Source organism: Meriones unguiculatus, chromosome 10 (genome assembly GCF_030254825.1).
Source record: "Meriones unguiculatus strain TT.TT164.6M chromosome 10, Bangor_MerUng_6.1, whole genome shotgun sequence".
Taxonomy (NCBI): Eukaryota; Metazoa; Chordata; class Mammalia; order Rodentia; family Muridae; genus Meriones; species Meriones unguiculatus.
Genome location: NC_083358.1, coordinates 6095850 through 6120401, shown reverse-complemented (window position 1 = coordinate 6120401; position 24552 = coordinate 6095850). Strand labels below are relative to the sequence as shown.

The following is a 24552-nucleotide window of genomic DNA, read 5'->3' as shown; positions in this document are numbered from 1 at the left end:
CAGTTTGCAAGGCAGCCCAAGGTCACAGGCCACTTTCACACAGATCACTGTCTGCCTCCCTGGCTGCTGGCACGGCCTTGAGGGTAGAAGGTCAAGGCCTCTGGTCTCCAGCCCTATGGAAGCAGGGAGAAGTGGCAGGGGTATTCCACTGAGGCCCAGGGTTTGCCTGGGAATGGATAAACAGTATCTCAGTCTTCCTTGTCCAAGCCTCCCTCCCCCCCGTGCTGTTTCAGGGGCCCCGGGATGGGAGCATATGACTTTGCCACCATGATCATGGCAGGGTTTGGCTGTTTCCTCCGGCCCTAAATGGGCATCAGGCTCCACACACATCCTGCCACCTTGGCATTCAGTAGCTTTCTCCTCAACCCCAAGTCCAGGTGGAAGCTGGCTGGCCCAGAACATCTGGATTTCACAACAAAGCCTTGGACTTAAATGGGCTCTGAGATCTCAGAGAGGTTGTGAGATGGAAGAAAGTGGCATTGGTGAGGCTCTGGGCTTATCCCCACGACAAGCACTCACCCTAAAAGAAAGCAGAAAACAGGTGATCCGCGCTGCTCTGCACTCCTACTGCAGGCCTCAGAGTGACATCAGGCATGGCTGCCACAGTCCCCACCAGGCCAGGATGGGCCCCTGCCATGGTGTGGAACAGGACATAAGACAAAGGCCATCCATGCTCCCTTGTGGAGAATGGTAACACACAGCAGCTGCAGGCTAAGAGCAGTTTGGAGATGCAGCCAGGTGATGCTGGTCTCCTTGTTCCAACACTACTGAGCCCCATGAAAGTGACTGGGTCTAGCTTTGCTCTTGAGGTCCTGTTCCCAACAGACTGTCCATTGCTTCCCTGAGATAGCTATGGCTGCCAGGCAGACCTCCCTCCCTCTACTTGAGCAGAGCCGAGAGTTGGCAGAGACCTGGGGACTCTGTCCATGCCTGCAGCTACCCAGAGAATCTTGGCTTTCATTTGCACCAAGGACCTCATGACCACATCCTGGACACACACTCCAGTGTGAAGCCATCTCTCTGAGGGGTCCCATGGTGCTATCTTTCAACCTGGCATATTGGAATTCTTGTGTTCTGCTTGAAAATAACAGTTTGTTCCCCAGCACCTTATTATAAGCAACTATGGGAGTTACAGCATGTGAATATCCAGCCTGGCGGTAGCTGGCCATGCCCTGAGTTCCTTGGCACCTTGCATCCCATAGGCTCCCATGCGTAGAGTATGGCTGATGGCCCTGGATGTCCAGAAAGGCCACTTCCAGCCTTCATCTGCAGCTGGTCCCACAGCTGGCAGGCTGCTGCCCTGGAACCATTGCCCTGTTCAGTCACTGCTGAATACAGAAGGATTCAACACAGGTGCTGGTTCTGGGTGCTGACTGAGCAGGTCCTGCTTCTGCTCCACCCCCCGCCTTCCTCCAGCAGCTACAGTCAGCTGAGGTGGCTGAAAGCCCAAGAAAGCTTCCTAGTGACATCTGCCTCAGGCCAGTCCATTGCCCAACGGTTTAAAAAGTACACGTTTTTCATCCTTGCTGACTTCCTATTGGCTGAAGCAGGTCTTGTGGCCAGAATGTGGGTGGTCCTAGGAGGACTGCGTGAGGGCTGGGAGGTGTGGCCTACTCAGCCTGCACCTGGCCTCCCCTAGGTATCCAGCTTCCTCCCTTGCCTCCTATTCTAGTCATTTTATCATTAGCCTTCCCCTAGCTATACTGAGGCTTTGCATTGCCACAACAAAATACCTGAGGCAACCACGCAGAGAGAAAGAAAAAAGACTCCAATTAGCTCAGCTCCGAGGTTCAGGACAGGCAAGCACCTGCATCCACCTATTTCTGGAGGGAAATGGGTGAGGGGGCATCCATGGCCAGAGATCACGGGAAAAACAAAACTCACATGTTGATTAGGAACAGAGAGAGACGTGGCGGGGATAGGGACTCCCTGTTCTTTTGAGTACATCCCAGTGACCAAAGGGCCTCTACTGGCCTGTAACTTGAAATGGTCTCAGTACCTCCAAACATTGCCATGTGAGAAAGAAATCCAACGTAGGAATTAGGGGAGACTCAGCTTCCCAGCACCCCCATGGCATCCCCCAGCTGCAGTATCCCCCATCTTCGCTTCCCCCTTTCAGTGTATCCTACATCCAGCCCCTGCATCTGACCTCCCCGTGTGGTCCATACCACCCATTCCTTCCATTCATTGTCTCTCTCTTTCTCTAACCTGCACCCCAGTGGCAGGGATGTCTGAGGCTCACTGCTTCATCTCAGTACCTCAACTTGTCCCATCACCTTTTGTGGGGAGAAGGAAGGAAAGAAAGTCCGGAGTGTGATGGAAGCAGGACAAATGTGAGGAGCGGAAGGAGAGGTGAAGCAGAAGGAGGCGGGTCCTGCTGGTGTCGTGGTCTCCTAACCTGGAGCTCAGACATAGCTGATGTCCAGGGAAGGGTGTATTTCTGTCCTCACCCCTGCCTGGAGGGGAAACGGAAGTCACACGGGAAGTAACAGTACCCAAAGACAGCATCTAGTCATAAGCCTGTGGCCCCTGGCTGTCAGGGGGCAATGCTCGTTAGAGACCTTGGCGGAATACATGACCCTGGAGGCCAGGGGGAGCGCTTATACAGCTGGCCCAAGCCAGCTCTTTCTACCCATGCTGTCTTCTGGCCTCTGTGGTGGCCAAGAAAGGGACAGGACTGCCTCAACCCTCTCCCCAGAGCCAGTGAAAGCCAGAAGCCCACACAGCCCAGCCAGCCAGCCAGATGGGGGAGCCAGCACTACTAGACCTGACTCCTTCAGTGGCCTCCCTGTTCCTAACTTAATTTATTTTGACATCCTGGCTGCCATTTTGACCTCTTCAGGGAGTCACATGGTGTTTAAAACTCATTATCCTCCATTGAAACAGGAAGTTAATTAAAGCCTTCACAGAGCTGGGCCCTTGGCACGTCTGCCTGATGTCTCCAGGGCCCAGGATGACTGGCAATAGAGGAAGAAAGGCCTGATCCAGGAAAGGAATAAGGGAAAAGCCTGGGCCTGTCCCCCAAAACAGCATCCCACGTCCATTCTAAGGCAGATTATGGGCATTTCCCAGAAGGAATCCAGCCCCACCTTTACCTGCTGTGTGGCTCAAGGCAAGTGACTTCACCTCTCTGAGCAGACATTTATCCACCTGGCAAGTGGTAATTCTATCAGTTCCTCCTTCAGAAAGCTGTTGTGATCAATTCGAGAACAAGGCAGTGCTCAGCATGGAGGCTTGTACCATGATATTCCTCCATGATGCCCTTCCTTGCAGCTGCTAGCGAAGGTGGCAAAGCCTAGTGATAGGGCTCCCTGCAGCTCCCTTACAAGCTGGAACAGAGAGGAACAGGGATTTCCTCAGGAAAGGTGAGAAAGGAAGTCAGGCAATGGGAGAGAGGGATGTCCACAGCACCCAAACAATTAGTGCAAAGGCCCAGTGGCCATAGGACTCTGGGACCCACATATAGGACCTTTAGAAGGCGGGGGGGAATAAAATAAAAGAGGGGGTCTCACTCAAGCTAATACTGGAACTCGTGGCAATCCTCCTGTCTCAGCCTCCCTAGTAATGAGATTAGAGACGTGTACCACCACAGCCAGCTAAGGAAAATGTTGGTGTAGTTAACATCATGTCTCTCAGGAAGGTCCCACTGCTTCAGCCTCTAGTGGGGGTATGAGTGGGTACGGAGCAGCTGGAGCTGGGGACAGCGGTCAGGACAATAAAGGCGGTCTAGAGAGATGGAGAGAAAGCCAAGTCATAGGGACTCGGAGCCACCAGGGGTTGAAGCCACTGGGACTGGGTGACTGCAGTAGCAAGTGGGCTTGGAAGGGACAGAGGAGCCTGCGTAGACTGTCATCCCGCAGCCGTGACCTCTGACTCAAGGCCTCATTCCCCACATCTCTTTTGAGTCAGCTGCCTGCTCACCCCTCCCCACTTCTGTGTCAGCGCATCTCCCATTACTCTGGCCTGAGCATCCTCTTTGTCCTTCAAAGTCTAGCATAAGTTTCTAAAACATACTTTGAGTCTCTTGGTCAGAGTCCAAAAGCCGGTGTAGGGGGTGAATCATCACAGAACATGACTACCAGACAGAGGAGCCAGCTATAAGGCAGAGGAACTGTGGCCACAGAAGACATGAACCTAAAGCCACCAGGGCTGGGGGAGCCCTGGGCTATTGTAACCCATGTCCACCACCAGTGGCCAAGGAGGAAACCAAAGCCCTTCCCAGGGTCCTGCCCCTCAGAACAATAGAAGAGGATCCAAGGCAGTTGGACCTGTGTCCAGCCCGAAATTCGGCAGAGGTCTCTGGGGTTGCTTCTAAGGCCACATCCCAGCCTTCTCTCTCTTGAACCAGATTCTCAGAAAGGATCTGGGCCTTTCCAAGCCTCGGTTTCAGCATCTGTGGCATCCCTGGGCCATCACCAAAGCAGTATGTCCTGGAGCCACCCTGCCGCTTTCCACCTGGAAGAGGCCTTCTCCATGGTAGAAGCCTTTGAGGCCTACCCAGGGTCCCAGGAGAAAGCCCAAGACAGCTGTGAAGGGGGCTCAGGAAGTGCTACAGTGGCAAAGCCTTCACCCATCCTGTGTGCCCACAGTGGGTACTGGCATCTTGGCATCTCTAGGCAAAGCTGAGGACCTGTCACTAAGCCTTGGGTCCCCAGGAAGGCAAGAGTCTCTGAAACCACAGCAGGGTTTCCCTGCTCTGGACAGAGAATCCACTACAAAGCCCTTAACTGAAGCAATCCTGTTTCACTGCTGACTCTGGCCATGTCCACTCCCAGTAGACACTCAGAGGCAGGGGAAATTGGGGGCCACAGTGGGAGCCTGTGGAAGACAGAGGGGAGGAAGGCAATCAGGAAGCTGCAAGCCTGGTCAGTGACAGACTTCCTGTTAGGCACAGAGTCCTGGAGGACACATGGCCTGTGATGGGAGGCTGTATGCTGTCACTAGGCCAGGATTCTTTATTTTTAAACAAGAGTCTCATGTTTTCATTTTGCTTTGGGCCCCACAAATGATGCAACCTGTCCTGGTCGTCTGGATGAAATGAGTACGTCCTTCTGTCCCAGCCTGGACTCTGTATACATAGCATCATACAAGTAAATCAGGTCAGGCAAAGAAGGGCCCACAGAGATTCCATCTCATTCTCCTGCATCCCAGGCAGACATTACTAATCGAAAACCACAGTTTTCTCCCATGACTCTCAGATTCCCACTCAACACAGATCCTATCCAGCACCTCCAGCCTGGGTGCTACTCTCTGAGTACCCATCTTCTCACCCCTACCCTACATGCCAGGACTCCCAGCTCCTACGCTCCAACCTGAAAAGTGCCCTTCCCTTTGAGAAGAGGCAGTGCTCAAGGAAATAGACAAGAGCTATGCCTTGACCAGTGCGTGATCATTTTGGGGCTCCTAGACTGAGGACACCCAACACACCTGGGGTCCCCAGCTAGGAAAGGACAGTTCCTCTGGGAAGAGCTGGGAAGCTGGGCAGCCTTGTGAAAATCTTGGATCCTGGCCTTGGTGCTTCTGTATGGCCAATGCACGCTGCATCCTGTCCCACTAGCCAGTCCTGCACAGCAGCCTTCACTGATGGAAAGTGGTGTCAGGGAAGAGGCGGCCGCTCTCTCCTCTTTGCAAGGACCTCAGTAACAGAAGCTGGAAGGGAGAGAGGTCTCACACCCAGAACACCTGGCAGCTGGCAAACTTCCAGGGGGACATGGATGGTGACAGTTTTACCAACTGAAGACTGCTTGCCAGGTAGGTGGTGGCCAGGTATCTGCTCTGTGGAGGCCTCTCTGTTTCCCTGTGTGCCATAAAGAGGGGCAGTAGCCATCTACAATGACCACTTGGAAGCTCCGTTACTAGAGGACATGATGTCCATCCCCAGCGGTGTGTTTTTGTTTTTGTTTTTTTAAATTATTTTACTATGTATACAGATCTCGTTAGAGATGGTTGTGAGCCACCATGCGGTTGCTGGAAATTGAACTCAGGACCTTTGGAAGATCAGCCGGTGCTCTTAACCTCTGAGCCACCTCTCCAGGCTCCGGCTGTGCAATCTTGAGCAGGTCTCAAGTTTCAATATTTCAAAGAACAAGAGGTGCATTCTTGACTCGGGTTTAGAGCACACTGCGTGGGCACTGCAAAACTGCCTGCTTGGGCGTCGAGAGCAGGAAAGGCTGGGGGTGTTGGGGAAACACCTTCCTGGCAGATGTCCACTTTAGCCTCGGCTGCAGTTAAGCAGGAAGGCTAACTGACCTCTGGCTCCTTCCTGATTTCCAGGCAGGTCTGAGTTCAAGAGGGAAAACCTGAGGTTCCCCACCCCATTAGGCATAAGAGTGAACCACTTGAGGCCACAGCCATCGGAAGCCGCCTCCTTCCGGACCAGAAGCTCTGTCGCACTCCAAGCCCAGCACAACAAATTCTGTGTCCCAGCCTCGGACATCCGGACCCCACCGCGGCTCCCTGAACCGCACAGCTGCAAGGGGCAGCACGTCTTAGGCCATGGGGGCGGAGCTCCAGAGCGGAGGGGGCGTGGCCAGACAGGCCAGGGGCCTGGGCTGCTGGGCGGCGGGGCAGGACAGGTCTCTAAGTCCTAAACAGGCCTGTGGACATCGCCTCAGGAAACTGGAACTAGCGAAGGAGGGTAGATGTCTACCTAGAACCGAGAGTGGGAATGCGGGGCAGGACCAGTGCGGCCTGAGGTCAGCCCGGAGGAGGTGAGGACAGGGCTGAGGACTGGGCAGACGTGGGCAAGGCCAGGGTGGGGGACGGGGGAAGGACCAGCCTTGTGAGAAGGACTACAGGGAAGGGGCGGGGCCAGGGAGGAGGGCGGTCCTGCTGAGGCGGGGCGAGGGCGGAGCCAGCACCAGGACGAACGGGCTGTGGGCGGGGCCAGCACGGGGTAGCAGGGAATTCAGGGGCGGGGCTCGTGGGAAGGACGAGCAAGGGGGCGGGGTCGGTGTGAGGACAGCTGTGGTTGTGTTCCTTAGAGAAGGACGAGCTGAGGGCGGAGCATGAGAAGCGTAGCTGAGGGGCTGGGGTCAATATGAAGAGGTCAGAATGAGGGTCAGTGTGAGGAGGATGGACTGAGGGGCGGGGTCAGTGTGAGGAGGACGGGCTAGGGGCGGGGTCAACGTGAGGAGGCTGGGCTCAGAAGTGGAGTCAGTGTGAGGAGGAGGCTGAGGGGCGGGGTCAGTGTGAGGAGAAGGAGCTGAGGGGCGGGGTCAATGTGAGGAGAATCGACTGAGGGGCGGGGCGGACGGCGAGGGGTGGAGCCCGCGCAGGGAAAGAAGGCCGGGCAGAGGCTGGGCGAGTACGCGGAAGCCGCGGCGGGCAGAGAAGAGCTGAGCGACGCTTCGGGGCGGGGCCAGCGGGGAGGACGGTCTGGGGGCGGCGCCAGCGGGGAGGGAAGGCGCGACCGCGGAGGACGGGCGGGGAGGGGCGAGAGGCGGGGCCGCAGCCAGCTACGCGGAGGCCCCGCCCGCCTGGCCAGCCTGCCGGGAGCGCCCTGGCGGCGGCCGCCGGATCGCTCGCGGCTCGCAGGTTCCATTGAGAAAAGCTGAGCGGCGGCGGCGGCGTCTGCGCCGGAGCAGAGGAGCCGCCACCAGCCCGCCGCCCGCCGGGCAGTCCGTGCGCCCGAGCGCAGGGCCGTGGCCTCGGGCCTCCGCGGCGGCGCCGGCGGCCCACGCGCGGCGCGGCGGGCTGGGGGCGCGGGCCGAGGCAGCCGTGGAGTCCACCGGCCGGGGGCATGAACCGCCCCGCCGCCCCGCCGCGCCCCTGCCGCCCGCCGCCGCCCGCCAGGGGCTAGAGGCGGCCGCCGCGAGGGCGCGCGGCGCCGGAGACATGTCCAGGAGGAAACAGAGCAATCCCCGGCAGATCAAGCGTGAGTCAAACTTTGCCCGCGGTGCCCGCCGGACCCCCGCTCGCGCCGGCCGCCCTGCGCCGTCCCGAGGCGGCCGACCGGCCCCACGGCGCCCGCGACCTTCACCCCGCGCCGCGCCCCCCGCGCCGAGTGCCAAGCGCGCGGTAATCTAATCTGCCGGCGGGCAGGGCCCCCGCGTCTCGGCCTGGGCACCCAGGGGGTCCGGGCCCCGGACAGGGTGGCGGGTCCCGAGAGCCGGAAGGAGAGTGGCTGGGGGCGCGGCTCCGGCAGAGCCCGGCCACCTCGCGGCCTGCACCTCCCCCCGCATCTCCGAGATGGTGCGGCGATAGGGCGGCCCCGATCTGGGCTCAGATAAAGTTTAAAATATTCCATTCTGCAAGTCCCATCCTGATAAGATCGCTCTGTCGGGACGGGCTGAAATTGTGATCTTATCTGGCGCGCTTGACTCTCCCAGGCTTTGTATCTAGAGGCAGAAGGAGAAAGACCTGGGAGTGAGTGGAACTAGGGCTGCGGGGACCGGCCGGTGCCCACCGCAGCGCCTTGGCTGCAGAGCGGCGTGGCTGCGGGGATTGGTAGCGGCGGCTGCTGCAGCCCAGGCGCTCAGCACTGGCTGACCAAACCCTCTTTATCCGCCCGGGCTCTGGAGTTTTCGATCCCATCTCTGCCTGCTTGGAGACATGTGGAGGTCCGGCCCACTAACTGCCCCTAACAACGCTACGCGGGCAAATGGAACCCTTGTGTGCCTGCGGGCACCACTTCTGCCAATCCCGCATCCGAGGGGTTATTCTGAACCAGCGAGAGACCTCAGGGACTCAAGTGTCGTTCCTGTCTGTGTGCGTCGAAGTTTCTCGCAGGTCCTCCCGTGGGCACTTTTCCTAGCAGGATAGGCCCTGCACTCCTACATCACCCATGCCCCCACAATAAGAGCCCCTTGTGCCCTCTGGGCCACCAGGTTGCGGGGCCGCTTGGCCGCACAAGAAGCGAGCAAGCACACAGGAAGAGCTCCTCCCCACGCCACACCGATAATAACTTCGCGCCTCTCCCGGCAGGGCGCGGGGCTTCCTCCCTGGAGCTTCCCCCTGGCGGGAGAGACAGGTCATCTGGGCTGCCCACGAGGTGAACGGGAGCGGGGAGGGGGGGGCGCGCATCCGGCTTCCCAGCTGCAGACGCCTGAGCTGCCTCCACTGCCCACACGACGCTGCCACCAGACCCAATGTGCATTTTCGCTTGTAAGTGTGTTCCTACCACTGAGGTCTCGGGAGAGGGGCACGCAGGCAGGAATCTGGGTTCTAGTAACCCGACTCTCCAAATGCGAGCCGGACCTGTTTTCCGAAAGTCTCCTTCTATCATGTCAACTCAGGTATTAAAGCCACCCACAGGTCCCGATCTGTGCTGGTTCTCTGGTTTCTTTTTCCCCTCCTCCCCTGTGCGCCTCTGCCGGGCTCTGTTCTCGCGTGTATGTGTGTGTGCGTGAGCGTGTGTGTGTGTTTCAGCTTGATGAGAAATGCAGATAGCTAAGGGCAGGGAGATCTCAGGTTGGGAACCGATCGCCAGCGCTGATAAGCCCGCCGGAGCCCAGCAGAGCCCAACCCACTTGGGTCAGCAAAACCCCGCACTCTGAGAACCGGGACCCGGACTGTGCAAGAAAGCCCCTGCGACCCCCTCACAGTGCCCCATGACTTAAGCAGAGGAAAAGAGGCCGGGGTGGGTGGGGGGGCGGGGCCCTGAGCCCTCAGTGCAACTCGTGGCCTGGGCTCCTCCTCCCCTAGCAGATCGAAACGCGTTAAGATGCGAACGCTGATTATCACCAAGCTGAGGCGCCTGCCCGCCCGCTCCCTGCCCAAGGCCGTGCGTGAGGCCCTCACAGCTGTGCTGCTGCTGCCCTGGCCTCACCTGTGGCGGGTCTCAGGGTACGGAGGGGAGGCGGGCTGAGCTCTAGGGGCCGACGCCCTCCACGCCCCCACCGAAGCCGGGTTGCAGCTGCCCGCGCCTCTGTGCGCCTTTTGTTCTGCGCAAAGATAGATGTGCCGTGCTGATAAGGCTTGCAACCGATGGCAGCCGCGATAGCGCTTCCATTTATTAACTTCAAACGTAGGAGGGGGGGAGGGCGAGGCAGGAGCGAGGCCTTAGCCGGCCAGATGGCTAACCCGATAGGCCAGGCCCCTGGAGGGAGCGAGGGGCAGGGTGTAGCTCGGGACCCCCGGTGCCCCGGCTCGCCAGCTTTCCTCTTGCCCAGTCGATGTAAGTTCTGATAAGTGGGGGCCGAAGCGTGGGCCAGTCCGCCCAATGGCGATTGCCAAGAGTGATAAGAGGCCTTATCTACGGCCACCAGGCCCCGCCAGGTTCAAGGCAACAGCAGTGTGGGGGCGTCCGGCGGCAGCAGGGGGCCTGAGCAGCAAATGAGGGAACAACCTGGGGCGTCCATCTGGGACACTTTCCCCAAACACACTTAATTGGCAAGAAGTTGATCTTCCCCCTGCGGCCAGTGGTACAGTCCATCAAAATGAAAGAAAACTGACTTCGTGCTGCCTGAGAGAAGGGAGAGAGAGAGGACACCCGCCCCTAATTCCAATTAGGTGGCATTCAGAGGCCAGAGGCAGTTTGTCACCTGCTAAGGGTGCTTTCCCCTGAATCAGGCTGGGTTGCTCTTGGTTCCTGGCAAGTCTTAGGTATGACCTGTGTGGAGTTTTATTGAAGAAAAACTCGAGGTGGTTTCCACCAACCTGGCTGCTTTTGGGAAGCCCAGTAGGTACACATCGGAATAGATCTGCCTGAGCAGACAAGTGGTTATTGAGAGCTTATTGTGTGCTGTGTGCAGTGGAGTGTTTATTGTGCTCCTGCTGTATGCAGTTCTGTATTTAGTGAGCACCTGCTCTAGGCAAGCACTGGCTCAGCTGTATCCACAATATGAGCAAAGGAACAGAAAGCAGAGGCAAGAGTCGGGGGTCACTTCTCAGCAGCTGTCTTCTAGACTGTCAAGAAGAGCCAGCCATGGTTGCACTTCCATTGATAGTAACCTGGCCTCAGTTTTCTACTTTGGGAAATCGGGCTGTTGGGAATGTGATGTGAAGAGCAGAAAGACAAGATAGTCAGCCATGCGGGGCTGGCCTCAGTTTCCCTCTTTGAAATAAGGTAAACCGAGATAAGCATTGGAGGAGGAGTCTAGGACCTTCCCACCTGGTGCAACCGCCCTGTCTCTGAGGAGGTGTTTTCACACATTCTTACAGTTCAGTTAAGCAAATTGTTGGTAGCCACAGGATGACTAATTTACTCCACACTCAGAAGCCATCTACCGGTTCCCTCTAACACCTCACACCCACCCACAGGGCTGGTGGTGCCGCAGCAGGGGACAGCCCCATTCCCAAGAGAGCCAGGGTGAAGCCCCAATAGCAGCTAGGTGGTTTTAGCCACATTGTATGGACATAGAAGGGACAGTTTACACAGAGCAGTCCCCATGCCCCTTTGTAAGTATAAGAGACGCCTGGGGTGAGGTCCCCAAGGGCTTTGGTGGCCCCTGGCACCTCCTGGAGATTATTCTGCTTCCTCACCTTCCCTTTGTCAGTGTGTAAGCAAGGGACTAAAAGCTGCCCCCTCCAGCCGTGACCCTGCTGCCCCAAGCCCTGGTCATTAGCACTGGCCTGGTTCTTGATGTTGTGGTCCTCCAGAGTACTAGAGGGCAAGCATGGAGCCTACGCAGAGGGGCCCAAGGCAGGAGGCGCTCTGTGGTCAACCCTTTCTTGACTCTCTGGAGCCCGCATAAGAGTCTCCAGTGCTTGTTGGGCCTTCTGATCCCACCTGCCAGTGGCTTTCCTACCTTCCTGGAGCCTGAGAGGACAATAGATGGACAGCCCGGGCAAAGGCCGCAGCATCACTGGTCATGGATGACAACCAAGTACTTACTCTGTGCCCTCCCTGAATGGACCAATACAGGTCCCATGCTCACATTGTTGTAGCTCCAGGGAAATAAGTGCTAAAAAAAAAAAAAAAAAATCAACTTTGTGTCCCAGAAAGTAGTGAAGCCAGAGTTGGAAGTATAAAACGGGTGCTGCCCCTTGCTGTTGGGACCAGGAAGCCCATCAAGGCGTCTCACTACCCTCTGGCTTCTGCCTGCTCCCAGTCCTAGTCCTCAATTTTCACATCTGTACAGTGGACCTGTGGGAGGATGGAGGCCTCTGTGGTCCTTTCCAAGCTGCTCTTGCCATCCTAGTGCTCATCTCTGAAATGCTTCAACTCAAGGACAGCCCCTGGGAAAGCCTCACCCAGCCCTACCCTGGCCTGAGCCTGGGACCCAGTCCCACTGGTCCAGGCCCCTCCCCGGAGGTCAAAGGAACCCAGTATGGCACCGATTTAAGTGGGTCAGTTGGGGAGAAAGGAGGAGGAATGTGATGCCATTAATTGTGCCCCTTATCTCCTGTTTCTATGCCAACCAGACGGTCCCGGGGCTTGACGGCTCGTGAATAATACTCCAGGCCGGCCTATCTGCCATCGACAGGCCTCACGGAGGCAGCTGTTGCCTCCCGATTGGTATCACAAAACCCATGGACCCAGCCCACATGGAGCTGCCTGGTTATACTCAGGCCTGGGCTGGCTCCAGCCCACCTGCCCACCGTCCCCTGGAGGTCACCTGGAGGTACTTAGGGTCCCTGTTCCCATTTCACAGATGGGGAAACTGAGGCCACAGCCACACATTGCCTTGCAGACCTCTTCTGGTGGAGGTGTGGCAGAGTGGGAGACAGCAGCACCTTCAGGAATAATGTCATACACATCTCGCCCCTCCCATCTGTCAAGCCACGTGTCTTTGGCAAGCCCCATTCCTGTGTGGCTCACATGCTCACCATGTGCCATTAGTGGGGGAACCAGGCAATAGGTAAGAGCTCCACTGCCTATAGGTTACAAGTGGTGGGGGGGCTTCAATGGTAGAGGCAGCCCAGTAGACATGGAAAGCTCCGTTCAGGCATCATCAGCCTCGGTGCTTTTCAGGGCTGCTCTGAGGCCCTGTTGTCCCTCATACTCTGGGACACTCGGCTGCCACTCAGCTCCTCAGGCTTCAGAGGAGTAGTCTGACTCAGTCATGCCCCACCCCTTGGGCCCACCTGAGCCATATACATGCTGGGGAGTTCTGCCTCTTCTTGCCCACAGGGCCGTGGGAAAGGCCTGTTATGAGAGCAGGTTATGAACCTTGCTTTCCCACCCACAATGTGGGGTAACAGTGCCTGTCTCCAAAAGCAGCTGTAGCCCCTCCCCTACTGCCCCCTTCCTTTCCTTTTCTCGCCTTCCTTCCTTCCTTCAGGTCAGGTCTGAGGTTTCCAGCTTATCCGGGATGGGATATCCTTGTTCCCAAGCTCTTTCCATGAGATCTCAGCACATCACACACAGGGTCTGCCTTTGGCCCACAGATGTGGGGTAGATGTGAGGTCCTGGTATGATGTCATTGCTGGCCAGCCCTGGCCTCCTGCGTGTTCACACAGGCTTGCTAAGGGAGCCCCTGGACTGTGCAGCCTTGGTGTGTTGCTTGCCTTCTGTGACCTATGATCCCTTGTCAGAGAGGACAAGAGAGGAGCCTTCTGTGATCTTCCTTCACGCACCTCTGTCCTCTTCTCCCTTCTGCTCTGTAGTGGGCAAGATCTAGGCAGCCAAGTGGAATCCCTTGGATCTCCCAGGTTAGTGCCTGTTCTAATGGAAGAACTGTAGTCTGGTGAGGGAGAGAAAGCTTGGGCATAATGGGGCTGGGTTTGGGGCCACCAACATGGGAAGGTCACGTTGCTGTCCATGACATGTAGCGTTGCCTGAACAGAGCCCTCCATGTCTCAGCTGGAGCACAGGCCCTCAGTGGGCCGCCTCTACCCCAGTGAGGGTCGTGTACACATTTGTAACAGGAAACTAAGCTCTTACCTATGGACTGGCTCTCCCACTAACGACACATGTGAGAGTGGTGATCCCCACAGTAATGAAGCTTGCCAAGGTCACTTGGCCTAACAGGAAAATGCCCCCGTCCAACTTCACATAAGGTTGTCAAGGCCCTGACCAGGACCCAGCAAACCACAGGGCCTGCTGAGAGCCTGGGCAAACAGAAGCAGCCCCACACTGGAGTCTGGTGATGCCAGCAGTGCTGGCTAGGGCTGTCCCCATGTCAGCCTTGAGGGCTGTTTCTAAGAGGCCTGTCTCCCCTGCCTTCCCATTCCAGCTGTTCATCCTTACTCTATGGCCCTAACTTTAAGACACTCAGCTCCCAGCCTCAGCTTCTTCCCAGGGGCCTCAGTCTGACATCCTGGTGCCCAGCAGCCCAGTTCTCTCACCTATGGAGTGGGACAGCAGGTCCTGCCCTGCCCAGTGGTGTTCCCCACCTAGGTGGGAGTGGTATACAATAGCTTCTTAAGGATCACTCGCCATTCAGAGTAGACTCAACCAAAGGACCCTTGATGATGGGACTCCCATCGCCTGTGGACTCTGGACTACAAGCTAGCCCTCACAGCCACAGAGGGGTCCCCCACAGACCAGGGGTCAGCCTGGCTTCTCAGGAGACCTGTGTGGAAGGGCCCCTCCCACCTCACTTTCTACATAAGAAGAGCACCTCCTTGTTAGAGCCATAGGAGGAGCTTAGAGGTAAACACTGAAGTGCCAGATGACTTGTTACCAGCTGGGCACCTGCTGACTTTCGGTGCTGGCATATGCAGAAGCCTCGTGGCCTTTTCCCGGCCCTGTTCTGGATGAGAACATCAAGGCACTCTGAGGCCAACTATCACAGAAGCTGGGTCTGTGGCCAGGGTGGAGAGCTCCTGAGCAGCCTATAGCCCACAGGCTTAGCCCCATCTGGCATGTCTCTGGAGCCTGTCTGCAAGCTGACCTCTCCCTCTCTCCCTCAGCGGCCACTCTTCCCATGCACACACCTCAAGTACCCCTTGCCCCTTACCTGCTCCAACTCACTGTGACCTCTAAGCCTCAGCTCTTCCATCTGTGGAGTGAGTGGTGGTGTGGAGTGAGTGTGGAGTGCAGTGAGGCATAGGCTGGTCCATGTCCTGAGCAAGGACTGCCATAGCCCCTGGCCGTGTCACCATCCCTATGCATCTCTCTAGGGACTTCCTTGGGTTGGGGTCCTCCCCTTCACACAGAAGAAATAGAGGATCGGTTATCTTTTTTCTCTTTATTTCTCCCACAAGACGTGGAATATCGGAGAGGCTGCCCCAGGGTGTCACAGCCATGCATGATGACAGAGCCTGCCTGGGATGGTATGTGCAGCCCTGTCTGCTCCCACTGTAGGGTGGGTGCACTGTAGGGCCTCTTGGGCCCTTATGCAAGTCCCAACCTTCTGAGCCTCTGTTTCCCTGCTACATATGGCACTGTGATGCCTACCTGGTGGGAAGCAAGGATTAAAGAGAACTGCAGAGGAGACATGGACTCTAGAGCCAATGAGGAAGGAAAGGGGCCACTGTCCTCTCCCCCTGTCGCTGATGGCCAGCTTTCGGGTATCTGCAATTCTTTGTCCCCTGAGACAGCTTGCCAGTTCCTCTTGACATCTGACTTCGAGTCCTATAGCTTTCCCATCTGCCCCTAGGCTTACACCTGCCTCAGCTGCCTATTTTCTCATCCTAGGAGGAAGGGGCCCGGGCTAAGGGTCTTGGTTCCTTCCTGCAGAACTTCATTGATGTTCAGGGACAAGATATTTATCCCTACCTTGCTGGACAGGCCCCCAGTGAGGGTCAAGGCCTGCAGCTACCTCTCTAACACCCATCCGGCTTCTGGCACACAGAGATTTGTGATGGGAAGGAAAGCTGAGGTTCAAAGCCCTGGGCACCTCACCCAGTCTCCCCACGCTCAGCTCAGCTTCCGGGTATCCTTGCAAGCACACACTGACTGCATTCCAGCCCAGCTTTGTGTCTGGGTCCCACCAGTCTGAGCAGACCAAGGCTTAGAACTTTCAAAGATCAGATCCGTGGGAGAGCCGCCATGTGGATGTTTGGTGAGGGAAAGAGCAGTGGCCACTGGTTGCCGGGGCAGCGGGGGTGGGGGACAGCCACACCCATTTTCAAGCCCAGAGTCTGAGGCTCTCAAGCCGGTCTAAACCACAGCCAGCTCTGGTCTCAACACTGCTCTCCACTATGTGTGACTTTGGGCCAAGGTTTTAGTAAAGATCAGAGCTGCAGCAGACGAGCTGGGTTTCACTCCTCTACTGCCTTTATGAGGTTTTCCGTCCCACATCCCAGTCCACCGCAGCACCTCCTGCTTCGGTCTCCCTACTGAGTCCCACACGCAGCTTGACCAAGTACAGCTGCACAAGGACAGGGACATCCCAACACTGGACAGGCAGCCTGGACAGTCCATGGGCACCAGGCCTTCACCTAGTTGGCCAGCCAGCCCTCTCCTGAAGCAGCCGCAACCTGGTCCTCCCTTGTACTGTCTCCGGTCCCGGCCTCCTCCGGCGCAGGTTTCAGCTCCTGAGATAACTCGGAAAGTTGAACTGGCCCCATTACTGCACTGAGATGGTTGGCAAGATATGGCTCGATAATGGAGGAGATACCCACGTCTCGGTGGCCAGCGGCCTGGGCTCCCGCCCATTAACATTCCCCACCAGCGAGCCGCGCTATCTCCTCTCCTTCCACTCCTCCCGCAGATAAGAATGGAAATTCTGACTTCATAGCTCGCTGATTAAAGTGTCTGGATTTCTTGATAATACACAGATAAATTATGTTTTTGAAAAGGAAGGTAGGGAGGAGGGTGGAAAGAAGGGGGCCCTAGAGGGGAGCCCTTGGCCGACTCTCAGGAGATGGCCCTCCCAGCCTCTAGCCCAAGCTGGTAGCCACCAAATGTCACTGAAACTGGGGCCAGACCCAGTTAGGCCCAGCAGGCTCCACTCAGAGCAGATTCTGATCCAGAGACTCCCAGACCATAGGGCCCAGCCTGCAGGACTGGTAGCTGTCCGCCCAGCACACACACATCTTTGGACAGATCCAACATGGCCTTGTTTGAGCAGCAGACACGGTGCCTCTGCAACCTCGCCAGGCAGCTTAGCCTGTGTGCCCTGCTACCCTGCCATGCCTGTTTAGACCATAGGTGGCTCAGTAAGTATCAGTGTGCCCATGCACAGCCATGCCCACCAGCTGTGAGGGCCCCACAGCACTCAGAAGCCCAATGAGCTCCAGGCCTGTCCCCAGCCATCGTGCCTCCCAGCTCGGCCCAGCTGCCACTTGTGACAGGCAGCACCCAGATGGGACTCAGGTGCCATTGCGAGCTTGTCTGGATAAAGCTGCCTCCTTCAGCTGATCCGAGATCCTCGCTGATGGTGTGATGCGCCAAGATTAGGGCTGCGCCAGGCTAATCCTCCTGCTGAGGGACAGGTGAGGCAGCCATGGGGGAGTGAGGCACCTGCTGTGTGAGAACAGAAACCAAAGTCTGTCGGCCTTAGACACCACTTGGGGTGGTAGCCAGGCCAAGCTAGCCCCACTGAAAGAGAGCGCCGCACAAGCCCTGCTGGGCCCAGTGGGGTCACTCAGCATTTTTCCCTATCCTGTGTATGTAAAATCATTCCCGAGAACCGAAACTCTGGAGTCCCAGAAAGGGGAAGGCCTGAGGAGGGCAGGGACTTTCCTGTGTGGCCCTGGGTCTCCCCAGATATAATGATTCCAGTGATGGCCACACTGAGGATAGCCATCTCACCTGAGTTGTGTATGCACCCTTGGGCTTATCCTGCCTATGGCACTGAGTTCTCCCATTATCCCTCACTTCTCTTCTAATGACTCAAGGTCACACAGCATGGGAGTGGCAGGGCACCCTGACCAGGGGCTCTGTCCAGATCTGAGTCTCCATCTACCTGGAGGTTTGGGGGTATTTGCAGACACACACACACCTCTGTAAAGGGGCCTGGTCCCTCCACTTCAAAGGGAAGGAGGCATGGGCACAGAGAAGGCAAATGTTCAGGATTACCCAGCTCTGTCTCTGGATCAATTTAGAACTGATCTGGCTGGCCTTGGATTCAGGGACCCTCCTGTCTCTGCCTCCCGAGCACCACCATGCTTGGCTAAAATGGTGTGTCTTTACTCTTGCTTACTGTAACCATTTCATTTGCTCCCACAAAATAGGCTCCTTCAGTGAGAAAGTTGGCTCGAGGGGCTGGAGAGACAACTTGGTCGGTAATGTGCTCTCCATACAAGTGTAAGGACCTGAGTTCAGCTCACTGGGCCCCCATATAAAAGAGCCAGGCATGGGAGTATGTACCTCTAGTCCCAGTGCTGAGGGTATCCCACTCAGGTGTCAGGTTCAGGGTTTCTGACCACTGCCACCTGCATAATTCTAGGCTTGTCTTTGTCACCCTGGGTCATTATCCTCCCCTCATTAATCACTAGAATATCATACCTGGAGTGTCACAGGATTCACACACACTGAACCACCCAGCCCAGGGACTGGGGGATGGTTAGGGTCCAGCCTGCCCATCACCCTTCAGGCAGCTCCCTGTTCTGAACCTCAGTTTCCATATCTGTAAAACAGGGCTATGGATGCTAAGATTGCCCTACAGTCTTGGACCTGCTCCTCAGAACCTCTATCCATATTCTCTGGCTATCCCATCGGTCTGCTACCCACAGCTGCGCCCACCAGTTCCTAACCATACTGCTGGCCGCCAGAGAGGCACTGCTAGGCTCTCAGCTCCATCTGCCCTGGCTGTGTGACCTTGGTCCAGGCACTTCACTTCACTGGGCCTGGCTACCTCACACATAAAACAAGGCGGTGAGTGTCCTTGGGGGTCCTTGTGAGGAGCTGATGAGACAGACCTTGGGAACCCTGGGATCCTGGCAGATAGGTGGGACACCCTCTCCCCCCAGGTTCTTCTCAAGGCCTGTGTCTGCCTTTCTGCCTGGTGCCTGAAAAAGAGAGAGGCCTCCTCCTTAAGCTCCACGGGTGTGGGAGGGAACGGGGTGGGTGTGTTCCGCCCTCCCAGGCCCCCAACAAAAAGAAGAAAGAAAGGGAACCTTGATAAAAAGAGCGATAGGCGCCATGCGTGGAGGAGCCGCTATCGCCCCATCTATCTGCCTGCTCACTCGCGGTTCTTTCCCCTTATCTCACCCCTCCAAATGCCAGGAACAAAAGCGTTGCAGACTTACACATATTGCCAAGCCCATGGCCCAACTCAGGGCTGCCAGGAAAGATGGCCCCGAAATCTAAAGGGAAAGTTGAGGTTCCTTACCCTCATCATTCTGTAAAAGGAAAACCCAAATGGCCCATTCTGAGACATGGCAGCTGAGATGGACTTGTCCAGGAGGGGTTGCCTAGGGATGGGGGAGGTTCCCACAGCTGTGTGACCTTGGGTCAGTATCTTCCCTCTGAGGCACCCAGGATGGATTTAAGTTTCTAGGATAGGTTTAGTAGGGCCTGGGTGAGACCAGCTTTCCCCACAAAGTTCCTTTCTGCCTGAATCTTCCTCGGGTCACACATCTAAAACTTCCTAGAACATCCCCAAGGTCCAGTCCCATCTTTGCCTCCCCTGAAAACTCCAAAGCCCTTTCCATTGTCTTAACAACTTCCTGGGTTCCCAAGAGCAGCCCCGCTGAGCCCCCGCCCCCTGCTAGCAGCCAATGAAAATAGAGTGTGCAAATGAGAAGACTGGAGGCTCGGGGATTGGCTAAAGTTCCAGGGAGAGGGCGTGGCCTTACCTTGAATTGCGAGTGTATACCTGTCCATCCTAGACCCACAGAGTGGAAGTCCTCCCAGGCTTCTGAACCTTCTTCAGAAACCTTGTGTTTGCCTTGGACAGGCCGGCCTTTGAGTAACCTCTTCTAACCTCACGCCCTCAGACGCCAGGACCTGGGCATTCCACAAACAGTGCAGTCACCTCCCGTGCCAAATGAGAACGGGGAGGTGAGAAATGAAGCGGGAACAGACAGCAAAGGGGGGGCGGCTCTCCTCCCTCCCTCCATCCCTACCCATGTTGTCCCCATCTCCTCCTCATCCCCCCTGATTCACTTGCTGGTCAGACCCCTGTGGCCCCAGGCTCTGGCCAGGCCAGGGCTCCCCATTTGTTACATCTCAGTTTCCTAATCAGTAAAAAAAAAAAAAAGAAAAAAACGGGAAAGGAACCCAGTCCCTCCACTGCCAGGATGGTTTCTGGACCCCTACCCTGCGCCAGGCCTCAGTTTCCCCACCCACGTCATGGGGCCATTCTAGAGTTGCCCATTCCATACCTGTTCTTATGCCTGTGGAGATGGGAATCTGCTCTGCCTCCATCCTTTCCACTCAATGTACTGCACGGCAGAATTGGAGCCATAGTCACAGCGGGGGAGGGGGGGAGTTGACTCCCACAGCACCATCGAGCCTCTGATCCGACAACCACAGTTATGGGTGTTTTTTGTTGTTGGTTGGTTGGTTGGTTGGTTGTTTTTTATGTGTAAGTGCAAAATAATGGTGGGACAAGGTCCACTGGAGAGCTTGGACTGAGATGTAAGGGTGAAGAAGGGTCAGGAGTGACTTCATGATGTCATGACCTCAGTCCTGGCCACCACACTCTGGGTCTCTGTCGCCTGTTTTTATAAACTGTGTGTGAGGGTCAGAAGAAGCACATGCCTATACTCCCATCACAAGGCCTTCCAGGCAGCCTTCCAGTCTCTGCCAAAGGGCCTCTGGCTCCCTTGGGCAGCTCTGCCCTCCCCCAAAAGCACACTCCCTTGGGCAGCTCTGCCCTCCCCCAAAAGCACAGAGCGCATATTACTGGATAAAAGCTACCTGCTTGGTTTCTGGATCAGCCTTGCCTGTCTCTAGAGGAAAAGGAAGGAGGAAAGGAACTAGGGGTCAGGTCAGTCTGAGAAGCTGGCATCACCACAGACAGAGGAGCCTGAGGAGCCCTGAGGGACTGACCAAGCGCTCTGATAGAGAGGGTAGGAGCCATGACTGGGGCACTGATGGCGAGGATGTGAACGACGCATAGCGCAGGGCCTCGGGTGTAAGCGGGCACTCAGAGGACGGAGTACCCACGGTGGGTTTGGGCTAAGTGCTGGGAGCACTGTGCTGTGCCTGGCTGCCACAGCCACTGCGGGCTCCAGGTGGGGAGGAGTGCTGAGCAGAAGGCTTGTCACACAGGACCACCCCCTCCCGAGCAGCCATCTGCCTCCACCCCTCTGACCCGTGCCGTGCAGCGACGGCTCCATTAGTGAAACCTGCTCACATCGCTCAGCTCTTATCACCCATCTAGAGAAAGGATCACTCCAGGCCTCAGCGCCCATCTCCACTGTTTTGTTTCCTTCTCTTTTGCTCCAGGCCCTGAGCTGTGGCCTCAGCCGCCCTTGCCTGGCACATGGCCTCAACAGCCCCAGACCCCATCCTAGCACAGGGCCCCCAGTGCACTGACCATCCTTGGGACACACAACTCCAGCCTCTATGATATCCTGGGTCCTCCCCCATGCCACCCCTCCCCCAGAAGCACAGGCCATGGGTTCCCGGAGTGAAACAATCTTGTGTAATCTATCAGTGGCTATCAGGCCCATCGAGGGGAGGGACGGGAGTGGCTGGGCCTAGAGATGGCGCCAACCTTTAGCGTTGATAAAGTTTCCGAGTTCAGCTGTGATGAATGTTGAGTAAGCGCAGGCCGCAGATAGGATGTGGACTTGGCAGGCCCTAGGCTCCGGCTGAAACCAATCTCTCTCTATCAGCCAGGCTGGGCTTTCTCAGGCCCCCAGCCCTCTTCCCTCCTCCTAGCCTCTTTTTCTCTCAGCCTTGCCCCACCCAGGCCCCTGTCCTTGGGGACAGGATAGGGGACCAGATTGCTGGTTAGATCTGTCCTGAGAGAGGAACCAGGCTCAGGCCAAGAGGAAGATCCTGAGGGAGCTCACAGAGGCAGTTGTTGAAACCTCAGGGAGCAAGGGCCCAGTACACACCTCACCCTTGACAGGTCCTGTGTCTTTAGGCTTGGGGTATGGTAGTGCTGCTCACTGAACCCGAGTAAACCTCAGCTCCCTCCCAGGCCTTTAGCCCTGGAAGCTCAATTGGGACTTTCTATGCCTGCTCCCCACCCTAGGTCTTTCTGTATACAATTTGTGAGTGTCCTCCCTGAGGTGGTCTCTTAGTTTAAATGCCACTTCCTCGAGAAGCCCCAGTACTCCCACACCCCCTGTGGATGGAGCCAGGCCTCCTAGGTACAGAGGTCTACATCTCTGCTCTTTCCCAGACTAAATGCCCTCTCTCTCGTCTGCACAGTCAGTCCCCAGCCAGGGAGGGACCCTTCCTGGAACTTCCTGATGCCTCCAGTGCCCCTCTATCCACTCTTCACCAGGGCCCTGGAAGGTCAGATGTAGGTCCCCAGACCTTGCAGCCCAGCTGGGTCTCCATTCTTTATGTCCCTGAATAGCAGTGCAGGCAGCTGCCATTAGGCCAGGTGGTGGCTAGGATAGCTGCCTTCTGCCTCAGTTTCCTCATCTGTTTATGGAATCAAAATTCCTGCACGTGGTGCTGGTAAGGTGCTGACAGACCCAAGGGAGCAGTTGAGGGCAATGTGCGTGTGTCTGCAGGGATCTGGGCTGAAGGAGCCGTAGCTGAAGGAGGGGGCAGGGGACACCCTCACAGAACAGAGGGGTGTCCTGACTCCAACTGTGCCAGGAGCAGCTGGCAGAGCCCAGACTCTGGTTCCAGGAACAGAGATTGGACCAATGGTGGTCAGAAGCTGAGCTGAGAAGGAGGATGAGGGATTAGGGAGGTTAAACTAAGGCCCAACAAGGAGAGCAGCAAGACCTTAGTTCCAAAAACCTCATGGACCTGTGTCTGAATCCTACTCAGTAACTCTAGGCAAGGCCCTCCCTACTTCTCATCACCTTGAACCAGGCCTGCAGAAGGCAGGATTCACCGGTCAAGACCTTCTTACTCTGTGCCTATGTCCCATACTTAAAGCCGGGTAGCACTAAGTTGGAGAGCTAGTACAAGTCAAGGCCATTAGCGTTAGAAAGCCCAGGGCTCTGGCAGCCCTTCCTCATCGCAAGGCCCGGGCCAGAGTTCCCTGGCACTGTCTCTGGTCACTGGTACAGTGTGAAGACACTTGAAGCACGTGCCTGAGGTGCTCAGGTCCTTGGAGGCTTCCAGAGGGCCACTGACTACACTTGGACTAGCCACAACAGCAACAGCTGTTCATTGATTGAGTGGCATAGAGCTTGTACAAATACGGATTGGATAATATGAACCCGCCACCTTCGGTCCATTAACAGAGCTGGCTTCTCTGTGAAGGTTGGGAACAGGAGGGGAACAACTTTCCAGGAGGGGAGAGCACTGGGCAGCCCACGCCCTGGGTAGGTTCACAGCTGTGTGAAGCCCTGGGCCCTCTGGAGACAGGCAAGGGAAGTTGATTGATGGCAGAGATTTTCAGAGATTCCTTTTAAAGGTTTTGGAACCAATTTGACCTCAGGTCACCAGAGTGTGTTTCTTTTCATGAGACAGTGTCACGCAGAGCTCTGCGTTTTATTTGGGCTGCGTGCCACCCACACACACCCGTTTTTTTTTTTTTTTTTTTCCAGTAGGATCCATGCCTTTAAAAGCCAAGAAGCAGGAAAAGCCTGTATTTTATTGTGTGTGAATCCTATCTCGATAGGATCTTTTCAGGGTTTGAATGCTGAGGTCTGTCTGGGCCCGTGTTTACTAGGATGTTGAGTCTTGACTCTCGGTCAGACCCCCTGCTTGGTGCCTCTGTGAGACGGCCCAGTGACTGAGGAAGAAGGTAAGTATCACCTTCCAGGGTGTCCTGAGGCCCATGCCAACTGGAATAGGCTCTCCTGATGCTCACAGCCAGGCACAGAAACAGTCAGCAGGTCAGTCCACAACAGGGGAGAGAGAGTCAGGCAAGACATAGACGGTCATAGGACTTAGACTCCTCAGAAAGAGAAGTGAGCTCCCCGCCCCGTGATCTGTGGGAGCACCCTCTGTGATACACTGGATGAGAAACAAAGTCTACTGTCCCAATCCATATCTGTACAACCCCGGTGCCACTCACACAACGAACAGTATCAGTGTCCAGGTCACAGACTCAAAGATGGTGGACTCTGGATGGCAGCTCCAGCTTGACTGCAATCTTTGGGAACCCCGGAGAGCGGACGTGCCTCTCCTTGCTGAAGCAGAGTGTGTGCTCAAGCGAGCAAGCAATGCTCTCTAGCAGCCTGGTTGTGGGCAGTGCCCCCTCCCAGCTCTGTATGATGGCGTACCTCCAACAGCATCCTCATCTCAACTACCGCTGGTGCTATCTCTTTAGCACCTCCTCAGTGGCATCCAAAGTTGGTTGAGGTCAAGGTTGAGATGAACACTGACCTTCAGGTGGCCCTTCACCCTTCCCAGGCACACTGAGCACCTGCTAAGCCTTGAGGACCACAAGGGTCTCTGAATCTATCGTGTGCAACTGTGACAAGCTGGTAGTCCAGGAAGAGACAGACCACCTCACTGGGTGTGTGGACTCTGAAGGAAAGGAGTCCTTAAATAGGCTGAGGGGATGCAGTGCAGAGGTCAGCAGCCATTCAAGGACAGGTCTGGACACTGGTGACGGACGCCCTATGTGGAAAGCATGTAAACTGGGGGTATGCTGAGGGTCCTGGACCTTCCCTCACTGGCAGGACAGCTTTGGGCCATGACTGGAGGTGAAGGGGACTCTACCGTGAGAGCCCTGCCCCCACTGCACTGGATATACATAATGTGGCCTGAGATGATCCTGAGGACCTGAGGCAATGGGA

At 56.4% G+C, this 24552-nt stretch overlaps 1 protein-coding gene across 2 annotated transcripts in view; it reads left to right on the top strand.

The window, feature by feature from the left end:
• The first annotated feature begins 6566 nt into the window (after positions 1-6566).
• Positions 6567-24552, top strand: part of Zfpm1 (zinc finger protein, FOG family member 1) — a 57462-nt gene continuing 39476 nt past the window's right edge. Inside the window, exon 1 of one of the 2 annotated variants that reach the window (XM_060391845.1) lies at positions 6567-6710. Coding sequence is in view for 1 of the 2 variants with exons in the window: in XM_021631166.2 (XP_021486841.1) it covers positions 7837-7876 (40 nt within the window). In the remaining variant the exon portion in view is untranslated. Of the gene's footprint in view, positions 6711-7499; positions 7877-24552 lie in introns of those variants that run through there. The other variant, XM_021631166.2, reaches the window with a different exon arrangement.